The sequence below is a fragment of the Zeugodacus cucurbitae genome, chromosome 2, assembly GCF_028554725.1.
Source record: "Zeugodacus cucurbitae isolate PBARC_wt_2022May chromosome 2, idZeuCucr1.2, whole genome shotgun sequence".
NCBI lineage: Eukaryota > Metazoa > Arthropoda > Insecta > Diptera > Tephritidae > Zeugodacus > Zeugodacus cucurbitae.
In genome coordinates, this window is record NC_071667.1 from 8594086 (window position 1) to 8614445 (window position 20360).

Sequence of the window (20360 nt, forward strand, 5' to 3'; positions counted from 1 at the left end):
AGAAATCAGTTTTTTTTTTGGGAACGGTGTAAAAATTTTCTCAAATAATAGTGGACATGTTAGCGAGATGACCATGTTTTAACCAGATATGATTTCGCGCCCCTTCAGGGTGCCCATTTAATATCTGATAATACCCGTTTAAGGTAGGTTTGAGTAAAATATTGGGTTTAATGCTTATTCTTTCAGCTTCTGCACTTTTCTATACATTCTTCAGCTCAGGTTTGGAATATTGTCGCACATTCGCTCACTCTAGATCTCAAGATCTCATACGTCTTCATGAACTTTCACCCCACTAAAGCTGTATTCTTCAAATGCTCCAAACTGCAATCAATACCGCAAATATGTGAATACCGCTACTCAATGTACAGACTTGCATAATATATAACTAAATATTTCCTTATCAATAGCTATAAAAGTGTTCAACAAAGCATTCAACAATTTCAGTTTCTACGGCGCGTTTTGAATTAGCGGTTGCAACAAAGTTTCCTTTGTAACGGAATATGTTTTTATTACTCTTAATAGCCGTTTTTACACTCTCGTTTTTTTACATTAAATGGACTTACACATATTGGCAACGCAAGGGCTTCCCCTTTGTCCAGCCGAAAATACCATTTGCGGTTTTAGATCCAGTTCTGAAGCGTGAAGCCTCATTCGGCACTGCCATTCTCGATGTTTATCGCAGCACTAAGGAGAAAGTGTTGGGCATCTATCTAATTACAAGACCCGTTCTGTTAGTGCGTGATGCACAATTGGCGCGAGATATATTGACGAAGCATTTCGAAAGTTTTCACGATCGTGGCGTACATGTCGATGATGAGGATGATCCGCAATTGAGTGGCGGCCTATTCTTTCTCAAAGGACAGGATTGGAAGAGTTTGCGTGTGAAAATGACACCGTTATTTACATCGGGCAAATTGAAAGCCATGTTTGATACGGTCGAGGATGTGGGCGATCGTATGATCAACTATTTGAATGCACAAATACCCGATGTTGGTGCCAAAGAAATGGAAATGCGCCATGTAATGAGCACGTGAGTGAATAAAAGATCTAAATTTTTGCATTTCTAAAATGTACATAATATTAGTACTAGCGCAGTACAAAACTATTCAGTGTTGCATTTTGAATTTTATTTTCCTAATTGCCAGCTTTGCTATAGACATTATTGCTTCAGCGTTTCTGGGTTTAGAAGTGAATAGCTTTGTGGAACCAAATAACGATATATTGAATATAAGTCGCAAAGTGAATGAGCCAACGTTCGGCAGTGTGGTGCGCGGTACTTGTCAAATGCTATTTCCCAGGTAAGTATTTAAACAATTTTATTATAATACTTTTTTTTTAATTATAATTTGTTCAAATATACAATCAAAATACTTATTTTTAATGCAATCTTACAAAGTATCTTATTATCAGTGAAGAGGAATACGCTCCAGTTAAATATACAAATAACGTTATTTTAATTTTGTATTATTAACTTCAAGTAGCACAGATAAGATTTGGTTTATTATAGTTTTTTGTTTTCTGGCTCTGATAGACTTCACTCTTTCGAACAGACTTCACTTTCTCTATCACACAAATCGTTTCTTCTTTTTTTACGAATTGTTGTGATCGACTATAAAGAACATTTCTAAAAAAAGACGTTCCATCGACAGTCGGTGCTATGTAACGGTAACGCACACGGATTTTATCCGCCCAGGTACTGTCAAATCGGCAGCATGTTTTATGTCGCTACAACAATAAAAAATTAAAAAAAAAAAATGTAAATCAACTAATGAAAAAATTTTAAATATATTATTAAAAATTTAATAATTTAAAAAAAAATTAAAAATTTTTTCATTCTACTTACAATTTTCACTAAATTTGCCTTAATACCCCTACTAAAGCTTGGAAAAGCTCTTCTTACGTTTGGGTTGGCGTGAAGAAGCTCCCGAAATGATGAGAAAAATCGTTAAACGTACCATAGAAATGCGCGAGGAACAGAATATTTCACGCAAAGATATGTTACAACTGCTCATGCAACTGCGTAACAAAGGTCAAGTCAACGACAATGATAATGATTGGTCTGCTAAAGCTGTTGACAAAAGTACGTACATAGTATATTTACTGCGCATAGCTATATTGTATTTGACAACTCTGCATCATTTATGTAGATACAATGAAGCATATGACGATTGAAACCATTGCCTCGAATTTGATACTTTTCTATGTGGCCGGCTATGAAACAACGGCGTCCACCATTTCGTTTACCGCCTATGAACTAGCGCAATATCCAGAAGCATTGGAAAAGGCGCAGCGCGATGTCAGAGAAGCGATTGAAAGGCATGACAATAAGTTTTCATATGAAGCCGTACAAGATATGAAATATCTGGATCTCTGCATAATGGGTTAGATTTAATTAAATTCGTTTAATGACATAAGTATTTTAAATGTATTGATTGTAGAAACTACACGCAAATACCCGGGATTGCCGATTCTCAATCGCGAATGCACGCAGGACTTTCAATTACCAGATAGCGATTTGGTTATCAAAAGTGGCACACCCATTATTATTTCGTTATTGGGTTTGCATCGTGATGAGAAATATTTCCCGGACCCCATGCGTTGGGATCCAGAAAGAATTTCGCAGAGAAATTACGAACCTGCCGCTTTTATGCCATTCGGTGAAGGACCTAGACATTGCATTGGTAATTCAAAAGCTTTTAGACATTTATTTGATATGTTTTTAATAATTTAATATTTTCATATTTTCTTATTTCAAACAGCACAACGTATGGGCAGAGTTAATGCCAAAGTGGCTCTAGCAAAGCTGTTGCTCAACTTTAATATCGAATTAAATCCAGTGCGAAAGGAAATTGAAATCGCTAACTTTGGTGTTCCGATTATGGCCAAAGGTGGCATAAATGTACGGTTATCGAAGCGAACTTGAGATTTGTTTATGGTTTAACATAATTAATTTTGTATTTGAATATATAAATAAAATTAATACATATGATAATATGATAAAATTATGTGCTGTTGTTGTTTTGTGACACCCCCACAAGTGTGTGATTGAGATGAAATATATTTGCGGCTAATTTAGCGATGTCAATGTGAATGCAGGCTGTTATGGATTTCGTAAAGAAAAAGTTTTTGCTAAAATTTACAAAATCCATTAGCTTTTATCATAATCTGCAATATTTTTATTGAAAACTCACATATTTGTAATATTAACTTAATAATGAACGCATAAATTCATTGATTTCACAATGTTTTCAATTTTGAAATTCTATCAGACCCATCACCTCTGGACAAATAACTTCACAAATGCAGCAAATACGCTAATTTTGTAAATATATAAGTTTAAACATGTTAAAAATGAACTAACATTGCTTATTGATAAGAAAACATTAAAATAAAAAAATACTACATATATTTGAACGTAGGTATATTACAAATCATTATTTATATGCAATGCGTCTCTGGTATTTATTCACTTATCAAAAGCGTTCGTAATCTCCAATACACGCCTATTGTTGGTATTTTGTAACGTGCACACATATGTTCCTAACATTTTAAACACATAATCATTGTCTTTATAAATATATATTTTTGTATAAAAATAATTTAAATTGTATTGTACCAGAATGAAACTGCTATTGCTGGAACTTTAAAAGTCGATAAATATAAGTTGGTTAATCGACAAAAAAACAGCTGTTAAATATTCGAAAACAAATCTGCAACACTAATATGAATATTTTGTCTAATCGTATATATTTATGTACATATATGCTAATTGGAAATTCTTAACTCATATTTTACTTCTTGAATTTCGCCTATCTTTACCCGATTTAAGTAATTGGAACGCATACTTAAAACTAAAATTGAACCGGCATAACGCCAGCGAGTTTGTCAAATGTCTAAGAAAAGTATCTTTTAATATTCCATATCTTTAGAAAACAACTGGATCGATATAAATAAATAACATAAGAAACGTTATATTTAAGTTGCACTTACCTTATCACAAAGATTGTTCAATTTATTGCAACGATTTTCCACGCTTTTGCAAACGCACTCAATACTAACACAAACACTTTTTCCGCTGCGACGACGACGACTTCGTTGACTTTACCGGCGCTCTTACGTGTGCTAAAGCGAGATGACTGGTTGTATTTGCATTTGTTTGTTTTTATTTTCATAAGCTTACAATAGAACCGTCAAAATAGTTCTGAAGCAAAATATATGCATTTAATAATGATTTTTCCAATTCATCTAATGGTATACATGTTTTTGGACTATTTTCTGATTATATTTATCACTGAAACGAAAAATATTCGCGCTAAACAAAGTCAAATGCGGACGATATGGTTAAAATCGTGAGAAATCCAATTGCAATTGGCAGCAAAGAGCGACGTCGACACCGACAGCGACGCGACGACGGATACACAGACGGCCTTTGCGACTATGACGATGAAGACGGAGCACCAAATGAGTGTACTTTTTCACAACACGTTTATGGTGTCAAATCTTATAAACTGCATTTGCACTGGTTCTTATTGTTAAGTTTCTATTGATTTTGTTTGGTTTGCGAGTATTTTACGCGCACAAATAGGCAAAATTTCACCAGAAAGTCGCTATTTTCGCGGACGCAACGAAACGAGACGACGTCGATAGGAAAGTTCGGCCAGAGCTGCCAAATTTCTTTACACATGTAAAACTAACACGCCAACCAATTTTGACCGCGAATTTCAAAGTAATCGATAACAAGAATGTATCGATCTGATTAGAAGGATGTAAACAAGTGCGTTTGTATATAACCGAAATATCATTTCATTTAGAATTTTTAATATAAAAAAACCAATCTTAATTGCTGACTTAATAAGACTAAAAGTTATTTTGACAAAAAACACATTGTAAGAACTTCGATATATTTTGCATTGTGCATATTTGCACTATGGTGAAATTGTAATTCGATTTGGTGAACTGTTACAATAGTAAACAAGAATAAAAATCAATTTGGTACATGAATTCCATAACTATTAGCTAATTAGGTAGCAATTCAATGTTTGTCAATTAATTTGATTTTATTATTTTTATTAAAAAATGAATTCAAAATCTAGTTTGTACATTTATTTTTCATTTATATAAATCAACCCTGTAATATATTGAAAGAGAAGATGGACAAAAGAAAATGTTAAAACTGATGTGGAGGTAAAAGAAAATTTTTGTAGACACTGTCAAGGGGATCTAGAAAAAGGAAAATTTTTACAGGTATAAAGATAAGAAAGAAAAGTAAAGACGAATTAGCTAACACAATTTTACTGAAAATAGATAAAATAAACGTGCGAGTGGGTTTTTAGGATTGTTTGAAGACTTCAATCCGAGCCCTTTGATCGCTCGCAGAACTTCGTTGCATCTCGGTTATCAATTAAAGCACTCGTCATTTACGGGGTGCTGCGTATAAAAATTACTAATATTAAACAATAATTGAAAGTTAAGTGATTAACACCAAATAAAGACAGGTGTACTAAAGTCAGGTGCAAAAATGGATGGCAATAAAGATGAAGCGCATCGCTGCATTGATATAGCGGTGCAATCCTTTGTCGAGGGTAAAATGGAAAAGGCAGAAAAGTTTTTGATGAAAGCGGAAAAACTATTCCCTACTGAACGTGCAAAAGGTGACAAATGACAATAAAAACTCATATAATCTTCATGTACTAATAAATAAATTAACATTTTTATACTGTCTTAGAGCTCTTAGCTAAAGTGAAGGCTGGTACCACCAATGGAGGAACCAAAACTAGCAATGGTGGAAACGTAAATGGCTCAGCGCATCGTGAAAGTGCATCTTATGGCGATGGTCCACGTAAACGTAAGAACTCTGACTCACGTAATGTGGAGCCTGAATATACGAAAGAGCAATTAGAGGCCGTGCGCAAAGTTAAAGGGTTAGTATTGATTTTATGAAGCAGATGAATTTAAATCTATAAAGATAATTTCCTTCCAGTTGCCGCGATTATTATGAAATCCTTAGTGTTACCAAAGAAGCAACGGATTCCCAAATCAAAAAGTCATATAAAAAGTTAGCTTTACAACTGCATCCCGATAAAAATAAGGCACCTGGTGCTTCAGATGCCTTCAAAGCAGTTGGAAATGCTGCAGCTATTCTCACAGACGCCGAGAAACGTAAACAATACGACTTGTATGGCATTAATGAAACACACACTAGTGGACACGGTGTACGCAGGGACAACTACGAATATGCATATGCGCGCGGTTTCCAAGCAGAGGTTAGCCCGGAAGATCTATTCAATATGTTCTTTGGTGGTGGTTTCGCTCAACAAAATGTTTATATGCGACAACAGCGACGTAGACAACAGCATCGCGATGATGGCGAAGTAAGTGTGAATTCTGATTTCGAACATTAAACTTTATTTATGTTTTTCTCGCACTTCTATCAGAATCAATCGAACTCTTCGGCGCTTATCAACTTTTTGCCTATACTGTTATTGATCGGCTTATCGATGGTATCCTCATTTTTCATATCGGACCCAATTTATAGTTTGTCGCCATCACAGTGAGTATATAAATACAAAACAAAATACATATTATTGAATGAAAATTTTTGAAATATTTGTTTTTCATAGCAAATACGCTGTGAAACGTGAGACAAATCGTCTGAAAGTGCCGTACTATGTGAAAAACAATTTCCATGCTGAATATCAAGGATCTGTTGGGCGCTTGGAAGAGTCCGTCGAGGAGGACTTTATAGATCACCTAAAGTATTCTTGTAGTCGTGAACGAAATTACCGTAAGTTATTGCATTTCAAACCCTTAATTATGTCAAAATTGAGTTGTGTTTTTGTTTTTTTTTAGGTGATTCTATGTTGGCCAAGGCACGCTCATTTGGCGATCGTGATCTTTTCCGCAAAGCTCAAAATATTAATATGCCCTCATGTGACAACCTACAGAACTATTTAAATACGTAGTTTCTTTTAAATGCTTAAACGGTGTTTCGACTTTGTTATTATTTTTATTTCGTTATTTAAACATTTAAAAAATTTGACCAACAATACAAAGCACGTACGCTCATAAAACAGAATAATTAACAAAAAATAATCCACGAAAATAACGATGAAATAATACTTACAAAGAAATATGTAACACAATTTGAACAACTTTTAAGCTAATATTGCGGTATTTTGGTTTTCATATCCATATATAGGTATTAAATCTACATGCATACATATATATAGTATAATAAAAGTATAAAAGCGCTACTGTATATAAAGTGGCAAATGAAATTGATTTAAAAATAAATGCGGTAGTACAGAAAACTTGTTATTATTTACATTATATAGATATTAAAGTGTGAGATTTAAGCTTGCATATTCTTGGCTGTCGTGGAAGAACAACAGTTGAGTTAAGTTTCTGATTTTTCATGCTGAAGAGAACTCTTTTCTTTAGAACTATATTTTTACCATGACAATATCATGTATTTTTATTTTTTTCATTCGGTTTTTACAAAATACTAATAGTACAGAAATTGTTCACATGTGATGCATCAGCCGGGAAGGGTATCTAGTTAGCGATTATTGCCTCTAACGCAGCCACTACATCACCACTTTGTTCACGCAGCACTTTTTCCGCATGGGTACGTGATATCAGCATTTCATTCATCTAAAGTGAATATAAATAAAATCAAAAATCTTATGTTCGGTCATATTCACTTAGCAAATCTACTCACAATCAATTCAATGTCCTCTTTTTTCACATGCACCTTTAGCAGCTCCATCTCTTTGGCGACCTTACGTTCATCTTCTTTACTGCGTTTGTTGCCAATTTGTTCTACCGCCTATTATATAAAATTTGAATTTAATAAAAATGTACAAAATTTGTTAATAAAGCAATATCAATGTCCACTCACACTGGATATGTGCGCTGCCGAAATTTCCTTTTCTTCCGCATAATCTGTAACACGTTCTAAATCGGCTGCACCGCCGTCATGACGAGTTTGTTTCTTTTGCTTTTTGTCCTGCACCTCCTCCTCGGTGCCATTTATTTCAGTTTCAGACATTATCGGTGTAAATTTTATTTAACTAAATTTTTATATATTTCTTTACTATAAAATGTGCGAAATTGTTAAGAGAATCACGGTAGAAAAGAAATGTCGAAATGTCAAATCTGTGTTTAGTAAGCATAAAACAATTGTAGAGTTAACGTATAATTTATCGATTATTTTAAAAGTGCTTTTTGAGGTTATAAAATAAATTTCTTATAAAATCTAAAATCTTTCAGTTATATTAAATAAACCCTAAATCTTTTTAAAGTGTTTAAGTCTTCGGTTTCACAATACACTCAAACACTTCATTCAAGTTCATACAGTCCGTTCGACTACAGTGCATTTGTTAGTGGTAACTTTTTTTTCAAATAAGTGGCAGCATTAAAAATGGCATTTAGGTAGTTGGAGACTTCTCAATTATACTTTAAGCGCCATTCTCTGCCTCACCGCTTCATTTAATTCGGAAAAGTTTTTGTGTGTGCAAGTGGAAAATTGCTGGATTTTTTATCGCATAAACATTTTTGAAATATACTTCAAATATAATATATTTGTGCATAATCTAACTTATAAAAGGTTTGTAATGTTCGCCAGACGATATTTAATGTTGTATTCTTCGTATAATACAGAATAAAGTTATGTGAAAACTTTGCAAATTCTGCCGCCGAGTTTTTTCCACAAGCTATCATTTCAAGATGGCGGATTTGTAGACTAAACTGCACATTGATAAATATGTACAATTGCAAAAATTTAATGTTTAGAAAATTAGTGTTCTTTGTTTAATAAAATTACTAATAAATTGCTTTGAATTTATTAATGCTTTGATAATTATGTACATCATCGATTTTGGAGTTTTGACGTCGTGGTGCGTGGTATGGTAAACCACCGGCTACTATATCGATTATTTTCCCAAAAACGCACGTAGACTGATAATTTGATTATTTTCTTGAAAAATAAACCAAACTTGTGACTTACAAAATGTTTGTTTTCTATCACTTTTTCAGTTAAATTCACTTGAATAAAAATGGCAACCGACGCACAAACCAATAATGAAGATTACTCTCAAGAATACGGTGATGATGACAACAGTCAAGAATATGATAATGAGCAACAAGAAGGTGATGAATATGATGATCAAGATGAAAATGATGACTATAATGATCAGAGCCAGGATCATGGCAGTGTTGGTGGTGGTGGTGGTGGCAGCGGTGGCGGCAACAACAGCAATTCGTCAGGCCCAAAATATATACGCTTGAGAGGACTACCATGGTCGGCAACGCATAAAGAGATCTTAAATTTTTTAAAGGATGTTAATGTTGTTAATGGCTCGAAAGGTATACATCTCATTACCGGCCGCTGGGATGGCAAAAATACAGGCGAAGTATATGTGGAGGTGCAAAGTCAAGCTGATGTTGAAGAGGCACGAAAACTTAATAAAAGCACAATGGGACATCGTTACATTGAAGGTAAGTGAATTGAATAAGAATAAATTACATAAAAAGTACTAATTAATAAAAATAAATTTATTTCTTTTCACTGAAACCTTATATACTATTCACAGTATTTACCGCTAACCCAAAGGAAGCCAAAGAAGCCATGCGCAAAACCGGCAGTCATGGCATGTCATACGTTGTTAAACTACGCGGTCTGCCATATGCGGTCACTGAGCAGCAAGTCGAAGAATTCTTTAGTGGTGAGTACAAATTTCTTTGCATATTTTTGGTAACGCGTTTAATATTGAAATTTCAAAATGACCATTGCTGGACATTTTTTTTGTTATATTTATGGTATATTCACAATTTGAAAAGCATGAAATAATGTGGGATGTTTAAAACATCATCTTCAAAAACAAGATGTGTCCTTATAAAAAGTAGTGGAAAGCTGTTTTTCAACTTGACATCTTTAGGTATATGTATGTATATAGTTTACACCTATCACCACATAGTTTTGATTTAATATTAGCTAAGTAAATTCGTCTAATTATATTAACAATTTGAACATAAACTAGTTAGATTACCACCTATTATTTGAGTTTAGGCAAAAACGAATTTCAATACCCGTTTATCTCCATTTGAATAATAAAAACAATCAAACTTGGAACCTTTACTACCATTTCAAAATAGTAACAACGACACAGCGTTCGTTACAACATATGCAGCAATAATGATGATGATCTTTTATAAAGTTTCTCATAGAACAAAAATAAAAAAAACAAATACAACAAATTTTATGCATTGCATTGAAAGAATTCTTAATATTTGGTTGTTATCGTCATGGGCAGGGTTGGAAATCAAACCGGATCGGGAGGGCATACTTTTTGTTATGGACAAAAGGGGTCGTGCTACTGGGGAAGCTTTTGTTCAGTTCGAAAACCAGGATGACACTGAACAAGCCTTGGGACGTAATCTGGAAAAGATTGGGCACAGGTGGGTTGTCACACTTAATTTTCATTGTCTCAAATAATAAACTACATACTGCTCTATTAAATAATACAATAAATATGTACAATTACCATTTGACTTTTTTATAGGAAAATCTGAAAATCTTCTGTGAAATTTGTTTGAAAAGATAAAAGTGAGAAAAATTGTTTTTTTTTTTTTTCAATTAAAACACACAGAAATTGTGTTTCTGTACTTCGTGGTTGCGAAAGTTCCGACGTTTGGAAGTGCATATTTTCGAATTAATTTCTTTTATTTTACATTTATTTATTGCTTTCGACTTCTTTGACGCATTCTACTGATCAGTTACTTATTTTTCAGTTGAACGTTTGTTAGCCATCCACTCTCTCTGCATTTCTAACCTTTCCAATACCGTTACTAATTATTTCCCAAAAATATATACATAGTTTTATTTAATTTCTCTTGACTTTTTTGTTTTTAATGAAATTATTTTCACTACAATTCGCTGTTCTTTTCTCAATTCAAATCTAACGACGCTTTTCCAATAAACGTTATCGTCTTACTTATCGTTTAATTAAACAAATAAGTAATCGAAATCACAGCAAAAACTATTAAAATATTTTTTACACTATATATATATATATATTTTTTTTTTTTAAATTTAATACCGAAGCAATACTAAACTTTTTTTTATTTCAAAGTCAAATCGCTTGGGCTACGGTTGTGGGTGGGGTCTTGGTTGGGTCCATCTCCACATAAACACGTACAAAATAAAAAAAGAAACACAAAGGAGCCTAAGTAATTTAACATAGTTTTCACATAAAATTAATGCAGCTGGCGATAATTCATCGTAGAGAATTCTAATATCAGTTTTTACTTGCACATTTTGACATTTTTTTAAATGCTTCAAGAATAATTTTACAACAAGTGCAACACAGACAAGCGAAAACTACAAAATAACAGTGTGGCGGGGCGTCACTCCATATGGTTATACTTCTATTCGCCTTTTCAATATTTCCCCTACTTTTTTCCTTCCCCGCAGGTATATTGAAATCTTCCGCAGTTCATTGGCTGAGCTGAAACGCGCTGTCAAGGGTAATGGACGCGTTGGTCCATATGACTTGAAGGATCGTGGCGGTAATCGCGGCAATGATTATGGCGGTGGACGCAATATGCGTGGCGGCAATGGTAAGTAATGGATTTCTCAATTGCAAATATGCATAATTCAAACTTTCACTTTTTTATGCACACCCCATAGATTGGGGCAACAATGGTGGGCCGTTCGGTGTTGGCGCCAACAATACACTCGGCTTTAATAATTTACCAAATTTCACCAACTCGGGTAACTTTGGCAATAACTTCGGACCGAATGGTAATGGCGGAGGTGGCAATGGCGGTGGTTTTGGTAATGGCAATAATGGCGGCGGCGGTTTCGGTGGCTTCGGCAATAATGGTAATTTTGGCGCAGGCAACGGCAATAATGGCAACTTCGGCAACGGCAACGGCAACGGTGGTTTTGGTGGCAATAATCGCTTCAACAATAGTGGCGGCAATTTCGGCAACGATTTCGGTGACTTTGGCAACTTTGGCAATAACCGAAATTTCAGCAATGGCGGCAATTTCGGTAATGACTTTCCGGTCGGCAACAATGGCCGTAATGGCGGTGGCATGGGCGCTGGGCCGAACAATGGTGGGGGCAATGGCGGTGGGAACTTTGGTAATTTCGGCAACTTTGGTAACTTCGGTGGCAATGGCGGTGGTGGTGGCGGCGTTGGCGGCGGCTCCGGTAATGGCAATATGGGCAGCGGTTTTAACGGTGGCAATGCTATGCTCGGTGGTGGTGGTGGTAATTTCGGCCCGATCGGCGGTGGTCGCAATGACAGCGAGTACTTCACCATACATATGCGCGGACTGCCGTATCAGTCGTTTGAAAATGATATCTTCAAGGTAAGTGTGCTATTAGCCACTTAATATTTTTTGAATATAATTCATAATCGAAAAAAAAATTGTATTGTAGTTCTTCGATCCAATACGTCCGGCCAATGTGCGTGTCAATTTCAATAAGAGCGGCTTACACAGTGGCACTGCCGATGTCTTCTTCGAGACGTACGAGGATGCTCAGCTGGCGATGAAGCGACATCGCGATCAAATGGGTTCACGTTATATTGAACTCTTCTTCGATGGCAAAACCAAAGCAGGCAATGCAAAGTCTGGTGGCGGCGGCGGCAATGGCGGTGGCGGTGGCAATTTTCCACGACGCATCTAAAGAAAGCAATTTGTATACGGATAAAGCGTTGGTTGGAGTTGTGGTGTCGATACATTTAACGCAATGTAAACATGCCGTTTTTTTTTTTTTTTTTTAAATAAAATCAACATAACCCAGTTGCAAATGGAGGGGAAAGCAAATTTGCTAAATCGTAAAAACAATTTTCACATAAATCCGTAATTTTGCATCGCTTATCTTCTACTGGAATTACAAGTGGTCGTGTGTAACCATTAATACAGTTACTACTACATTAACCTTTAATTTGTAATTTGTTTATGCTGTAAGTGAATTCAAAAATATTGAAATTACCTAACCATACATTACATTACAATAATAAAAAAATACATTTAAGATTTATTTTATACATTGTAAAAGAAGCAAATTTAATGTTTATACATATATATAATATATAAACTGAAAGTACATAACTGTAAAATGAAGATGTACATCACACAGCGCGAGGGATGTTGTGAACGTTTTGCTTTCTTTACATCTTATTATTTATAATTTTATGTTTTGTTGCTGTTGATCGGTCGGTGGAAAACGCAGCATTCACCGTTTATTTTTAATTCTATACTTAATTTGCTAAAACTGGCGTCCTAAAATTGTTAATATGCATATAAATTCCATTTACTTAAGCGCTGTGCTAGCAAAATACCGTTTGCGTTTTTTTTTTATACGTGGCAGCCTTCTTAAGTATTGCTGAAGTAGAAGAATAACACACAGGTTCCACATGAAAACTAGTTTAAAATTGCTTCTTAACTCATTTAATTTAATTAAACAACTGAAAGAAAACCATGTAAAACTGAAAAAAATGTGCGCATGCGCGTAAATTATTTCCTAAATAAAACGATTTTTGCCTCTTTAGGAGGCAAAGCGTAACTGCATGTTTGTATGAATTGCCTTAGAATGAGTGTAATGAAAGTGGGTCGAAGCAAACTACTTTTAGTGCATATTTTTAGGCGCAACTGATGAGATGAAGTGTTGAAGAGGTAGGTTAGGATAAGGGGTACATCTCTGCAGCTGCAGAGAATCTCACTTAGAGAAATTCAACTGTCCATTGCGAAACCCGAAAAACTCCTAACGTATTACTAAGACCGTTATGATGCGACAAATCGCTTGGACTCTGTAATAAAGTTCTTGAGTCGGCTAATGTCGATATCAGTCACTTCACTGGGTTCGTCGAAGATATGCCTACCGAAGTGCTTTAACCTAAGTCTGGCGAATGCTGGACATTGATGAAGAAAGTTTTGGATGATTCCTCTTCGCCTTCCTCCAAACAGCTTTGCCAACTAGCGTCTGACTTGATTCCTAGCCTCACCGCGTGTGTGCCTATAGGGCAATGACCAGTAAGCACACCAATGATCGTGGAGAGATGACACTTACTAAGCGACAGCAGCTGTAAAGACAGTTTTCGATTCACTGTGGGCCAGCAAGACCTCGCTACTGCGCAAGTGCTGATTGTTCTTCAGCGTTTGCGCGAGCTCACTCGAAGACAGTGTGACCAGCGCTCTAGCGCAAGTGGACCACGGACTGGCCACACGTTTCTCTGGCGTCAATGTTGCTAGGGTACACTATCTTGTAAGCTGGTCCGCTTTGCATTTTCTAGCGATTACGCGGTGACCGGGTACCCACTCAAGTCGGATTGCAAAGAAGTTCGATGTTAGATGTTGTTGCTGTTGTGGTGGTTACCATAGCGTTAGTCTTTCTTTCTACGAGAAAGCTTCGCTCACATCTGTTCAGTGCCAAGTCAAGGGCTGTCGTTAACAACAAAAAATATTTGTTAGTAAACAAATTTAGTTAACTTAATATGGCCAAGTATATGCGCTTATCAGACATTTCAACTGCTTAGTAATTGGTTTAGATAATAGATACTTAAGCAATTTATATCTACACTTTTAGCTAAGCGTGTACGGTAGTTATAATTTATCAAGTATTTATCAAAGTTGCCAAACTGATAACATTAGCGGAGAGCTCAGACTGTTGAACTTGCAAACATTCAAATATGTACATACATATATACACTTGAGTAAAGGGTGTGTGGAAATTTAGAAAACGAGTACCATAGTTTTAGTCTGACTTCAAACACAGTTAATGCTACAAGCGAGAGAGTGATGGAGGATCGGATCGCCTAGATATAATATTTGGTTCTTTTAATATGATATTTATATTATATTGAGGTGCTATGAGGATTTTTTGTCTTAGGAATTTCTGTCTTCGAGGTGAATTTTTCTTTCAGGTGTTTCAATGTTAAAGGACTTGCGCTGCAATTGCCACAACAGCCGGTTCTACGTTACCGGAATCGAGCAGGATTTTATCCGGAAGAGGTTGGTTACTACGACGATGGTTTGGATCATAGGGCTGGATAATCGTTAAAACAACAACAACTGGCATTGTCGTCCCTAGCGTTAATTTAAGAGAAGACGTAGCTTCCATTGTAATTGATTTAACCAACTTTTAGACTTTAGTAAATTAAATATCAGCCAACAAAAGTGCGCTCGAGAAATTTCCGATCGGTCCACAAAATCGCTGAAAGTAATTAAAGAGAGTCCTAGAAACCCAATTCCACACATTGTGTTCCCCACTTTAGTCAGGTTTAATTTAGGCCCAGGTATTCAAATATGAAAACAGTAAAGTATATTGTTCGTAGAGTGAGTGGATGATGTAGAAAGTTCCATTTTCCAGATGTCAAAAGAGTTTTAGATTGACACGGTATTTGCTCTTTAAAAGTCATATTTTCATATGAAGATGAATACTTTGAGGTTATTAAGATGAGATTATGAGGTTAGGTTAGCTTTGGAAGAGGTTTCGACATACAGCTACTGAAATTGTAAGGATTAATGCTATAGAGCTACTTAATTAAGTCTAAAAGACCTACTTAACCGCCTAAAAACGTCAAAGACTGTTCTCCTGTACAGTTATTATATGCGCGAGTTCTTGAGTTGATCTATCGAATAAATTGTACCCACCCTATTACAGTACACGTATTCATGTACAAATATTTGTATAATCTACTCAACTACGTCATTTTAAAGAGTAGTAAAAAACAAAAAAAGCAAAAAAGAAACATTAATGGAAAAATTATAGAAAGTTAATTATTTACGAAAAGACGATGACAAATTTAGTGGGGCAATTCAAATGGTGGTACTAAGTGCGTTCGGCACCTGTTTTTGCACACATACTCGTATGTATGAGTTTAGGCAAATACGAGCGATATCAGTCGACATAATCAAATCAGCGCTATGTAAATATAGGAATTTTTGCCTGGCATTTAAGATTTATGACCGTTATTTTGGCACTTATGTATATGACTGACGTTAAACAAGAATAATTTCTTTAAACTTTATTTGAGAAGCTAAAAAACCACAATCAGCGTGCTACCAATAATAATGTTTAAGGTCTACGCACTTCAGCAACTTACTTGTCCTACTGAGATACTAAAACTGGGTTCCAAAGACCTCAGAGATCAATATGCTCAAACTCTAAGTGTAAATTATCAAAAGTTACGATCTTTCTCTTATTGAACGATGGAGAGAATACTAGATTTGATCATTAGAGCTGACGAATACATACATTTGATATGATCTACCTTTCTTTATGCCTCCTCAAAGTCACAAATCTAACACATTCGTCCTTGCGATTCAATTCCGTGAAACGGTTGCGTTACCGGAGCCTCGAGCTTAAATTCGGTCAAGAATGAGTTCCTAAAACGTTCAAAATATCATTTGTGTGAGGAGTCCGTGTTTTTGTTTTTAAAACCTCGGAGTATCCAGTCAAATTGTGAATATATGACAACTATAGGAACTATGTTAGTATTTTATTATTATGTTCGCCTAACGATAATCGTATAGGTTCGCCTAATGATAGTAAGGAAAGGCTAAGTTCGGGCTGAGGTAATTCCTGAACCGATTTCACCAGCAAGACTATACGCTCACTTAATTTTGCTAAGATATCTCACATATTAACCAATATATATATATATGCGGAATAAAGCCCACCGTATTTTTGAAAACCTATACTTAGGTATATGGGAGATGATATTTTTGAAAAATTTATAATAATATTATAATTTTTGAATTTTTGAACAAATACACACTATTAGAAGAAAACAATTTCCTCTGAATTACATAAAATTATCTGACCCATATTTTCGGTTAAAATTTACCCTTAGGCGCTGAGTTCAACATGTTCGATATCTGGGACCTTGAAAAGTTATAGTCCGTTTTCGACAATTATCTCACAAGTGAAGCCAGAGATGATATGCACTATTTGTGTAAAGTTTTATTTCGCTATCTTCATTGGTTCCTTATGTATACATTATAAAGTGAAGGAATCAGATGGAATTCAAAATTGAGTTATAAGGAAAGTAGTCGTGGTTGTGAACCGATTTCGTCCATTTTTTATCCGTGTTATCAGGGTGTCAAGAAAATATTATATACCGAATTTCATTGAAATCTGTCGAGTAGTTCCTCAGATATGGTTTTTGACCCATAAATGGGTGATGCCACACCCATTTTTCATTTTGTAAAAAAATGTGAGTGCAGCTTCTTTATGCTATTATACCAGTGAAATTTAGTGTTTCTGCCGTTTTTTGCTAGTGAGTTAACCCACTTTTAGTAATTTTCGACCTAACCTTTATATGGGAGGTGGGCGTGGTTATTATCCGATTTCAACTATTTTCATGGTGTGTAGTGGGGTACGAAAGAGAAGCGACTGCAGAAAGTTTGGTTTATACAGCTTCATTGGTTTGCGAGATATATACAAATAACCGATTTGGGGGCGGGGCCATGACCACTTTCCCAAAAAAATTACATCCAAATATGCTCCTTCCTAGTTCGATCCTTTATTCCAAATTTTTCTTTTAAAACTTTATTTATGGCTTAGTTATGACACTTTATAGGTTTTTGGTTTTCGTCACTTTGTGGGCGTTTCAATGGTCCGATTTTGCCCCTCCTCAGGGTGTCAAGGAATACGTGTTCGAAGTTTTGTTAAGATATCTACATTTTTACTCAAGTTGTCCGTTGCACGGACTGACGGACGCAAGGACATACAGACAGACATCCGGATTTCAACTCGTCTCGTCATCCTGTTCATTTTGATATATATAACTCTATATCAAACTCGTTTAGTTTTATGACTTACAAACAACCGTTATGTGAACAAAACTATAATACTCTCTTAGAAACTTTTGTTGCGAGAGTATACAAATTGAACTCCATGATCCATTCTCTTTTTAGGTTGTGTACATGGATATTTCGGGAAGAATTTTAACCGAAATTTCTGAATATATATATGTTATAACCGAAGAACTTTGTTTACTATAAATCGCACCCTCATCGCATATTATACCTCAGTAACGGTATGCCAATCGAAAAATTGAGTTTTCGTTTCGCCCCGACCACCGTAGGCATATTTCTTATGCCATGCGGCACGTTAAACACGTTAGTGCAGTCAATCAGGTGAGCTGTAGCGTTCGGTTAATCGTTCAGTGGGTAGGGTCGGTCATGTGAGCGTCATGATTGCAGCCGTGAGCGACGCGTGTCTCTTTGAATTTCAATTAAATATTTGCACTTGCAGTTATACATATACACCTTGTTAACATTTTAACTACGTAAATACAAACATACATACATACAAACATATGTACATATGTATAATATTCATGTAAATATGCGAATTTCATGCAAAAAGCCTACCGTCAAGTTCTTCGCATGCATTCATTTTGTAATTTTTTTTATTTAACACGTTATTTTTAATGCGAAATTTTTGCAAAAAATTCACAAAAAAGTTATTTAACACAAATTATAACCACAAAAATTTTTCCACTAGTGTTCAATACCATTTAGAGGCTACCGCTGTGTACGTGCGTTTCGTGTCGTGAAGGGCATAGAGCTAAGATGCATTGCGAATTTCAACCGCATAAGACAACGTAAGTTTTATGACGCTTTTGGGATTTCCAAACATGTTTAAAGCGGTTTACAGCTGATTCGATTCGAATTTTCATGGAAATTGCAACAATTTGTAATAGTTAAAATTCGTACTAAAGCACTAATCACTTACAAGTAACACACGCAATTAATGTGAATTACATTTCTGAGTTTAATATTGTAATTATGCAATTTTAATTTTAAAAATCATTTTTGTTTGGATCATATCTTAGAAAGATAGTCTAAGTTTGAAGATCATCATAAAATTTCTTTCCTCGTTCAATAAAACTAAACACCAATTTTAACAAATAATCTAAATCTCAAATGAGCTTTTTCGGAATTAATGAGATGCTTTCACTGGTAAAGCTTTCATTAATTAGACTCTCACAACTAAGTTGCTAAGAGAGTATTATAGTTTTGTTCACCTAACGGTTGCTTGTAAGTCATAAAACTAAACGAGTGAGATATAGGGTAAAATATATCAAAATGATCAGGCTGACAAGACAAGTTGAAACCATTTCCACGCCCAGAAAATGGCGAAAACCGATATCATAACTAAGTCATAAATAAGATATAACATTTGGTATACAGGATAGCACTAGGAAGGGGCATATCTGGATGTAATTTTTTTCGAAAAGTAGGCGTGGCCCCGTCCCTAAATAAAGCTATATAAACCAAAACTTTCTGCAGTCGGATAATAACCACTTGTGGCAAAATTGCCGAAATAGGACTATAACTTTTCAAGGCCACGTATATCGAACATGAAGAACTCAGTGTCTGAGAGTAATTTTTGACCGAAAGTATCGTTAAGTCTCTCAGATATTTTAATGTAATTCAAATATTTTTCATCTAATAGTGTGTCTATGTATCAAAATTGGTTCAAATCGGGTCATAACTTCCCGTAGCTCCTATATACCTAAGCTCCCATATACCTATAGGATTTTCAAAAATACGATTGGCTTAATACATTATAAATCAGTTAATATGTGAGATATCTTAAGTGAGCATATAGTCTTGGATGTAGTGTACATTGGTGCTGAAAATTAGTGAAATCGGTTCAGGAATTACCTCAACCCTCATATGCTATATATGATGGTTTTCGTTATTCTATTAGAAGAATTTGTAGGTCAAATTGTGCGTTAGCTTAACAAAACTATATCTATAAATTACGAGAGTATAAAATGTTCGGTTGTACCCGAACTTAGCCTTTCCTTACTTGTTTAGCGTTGGTTTAGGTGACATGGAGGTGTGTTACAGAAACTGATTTTTTTGTATAATTGGAAAAATTATATTTATCGTAACCGAACATTTTATACTCTCGCAATTTATTTATTTAACTTTATTTATATTATATAATACACAATTTGACCCACATATTCATCATATATATTGTATAAAGTCCATTGAAAGTTGGAAACCCTAATATTAGGTTAGAAGCACCGAGATCCTCATGTTCGATATATGGGGCCTTGACAACCTATGGTCCGATTTCGGTGATTTTTAGAATGGACCTGCCAAACTATAAAAGTAGTATTTGTGCAAAGTTCTGCATCGATATCTTCACTAGTGCTTCCTTTATATATTGTAAAGTAAACAATTCAGATTGTCTTCAAAGTTCTGGTATATAGGAAGTTGGCGTGGTTGTGAAGCGATTTGGCCTATTTTCACAACATATTTTCACATTGGGATGTAAGGAAACTATTACAAACCAAGTTTCATTGAAATCGGTCGAGTAG

General features: G+C 35.1%; 5 protein-coding genes across 5 annotated transcripts in view; 3 read left to right on the forward strand and 2 right to left on the reverse strand.

Annotated features, from left to right (window-relative positions):
* The window catches only part of LOC105210133 (protein roadkill), a 158455-nt gene extending 153707 nt beyond the window's left edge, over positions 1-4748 (reverse strand). The window contains exon 1 of the mRNA XM_029038976.2: positions 3991-4748. The gene's annotated coding sequence lies outside the window, so the exon portion shown is untranslated. The remainder of the gene's footprint in view (positions 1-3990) is intronic.
* On the forward strand, positions 432-3005 carry LOC105210131 (probable cytochrome P450 6d5). Its single transcript, XM_011180906.3, has 6 exons — positions 432-1030; positions 1146-1298; positions 1881-2080; positions 2148-2381; positions 2439-2681; positions 2760-3005. Exons 1-6 carry the CDS (start codon positions 501-503, stop codon positions 2921-2923), a joined length of 1524 nt encoding a protein of 507 aa, XP_011179208.1. The 5' UTR covers positions 432-500; the 3' UTR covers positions 2924-3005.
* A 378-nt stretch (positions 4749-5126) lies between the features above and the next one.
* Positions 5127-7310, forward strand: LOC105210134 (dnaJ homolog subfamily B member 12). Its single transcript, XM_011180909.3, has 6 exons — positions 5127-5651; positions 5726-5921; positions 5981-6371; positions 6435-6550; positions 6621-6784; positions 6850-7310. The coding sequence occupies exons 1-6, from the start codon at positions 5519-5521 to the stop codon at positions 6960-6962; spliced, it is 1113 nt and encodes a 370-aa protein (XP_011179211.1). The 5' UTR covers positions 5127-5518; the 3' UTR covers positions 6963-7310.
* Positions 7311-7430: 120 nt separating this feature from the next.
* On the reverse strand, positions 7431-8157 carry LOC105210135 (huntingtin-interacting protein K). The gene is made up of 3 exons (XM_011180912.3): positions 7901-8157; positions 7721-7828; positions 7431-7653 (listed from the first exon to the last, which is right to left on the reverse strand). The coding sequence occupies exons 1-3, from the start codon at positions 8048-8050 to the stop codon at positions 7555-7557; spliced, it is 357 nt and encodes a 118-aa protein (XP_011179214.1). The 5' UTR covers positions 8051-8157; the 3' UTR covers positions 7431-7554.
* Positions 8158-8449: 292 nt separating this feature from the next.
* LOC105210136 (heterogeneous nuclear ribonucleoprotein H3) lies at positions 8450-12800 on the forward strand. The gene is made up of 7 exons (XM_011180913.3): positions 8450-8608; positions 9037-9498; positions 9594-9725; positions 10314-10458; positions 11474-11619; positions 11690-12378; positions 12449-12800. The coding sequence occupies exons 2-7, from the start codon at positions 9057-9059 to the stop codon at positions 12695-12697; spliced, it is 1803 nt and encodes a 600-aa protein (XP_011179215.1). The 5' UTR covers positions 8450-8608; positions 9037-9056; the 3' UTR covers positions 12698-12800.
* The last annotated feature ends 7560 nt before the right edge of the window (positions 12801-20360 follow it).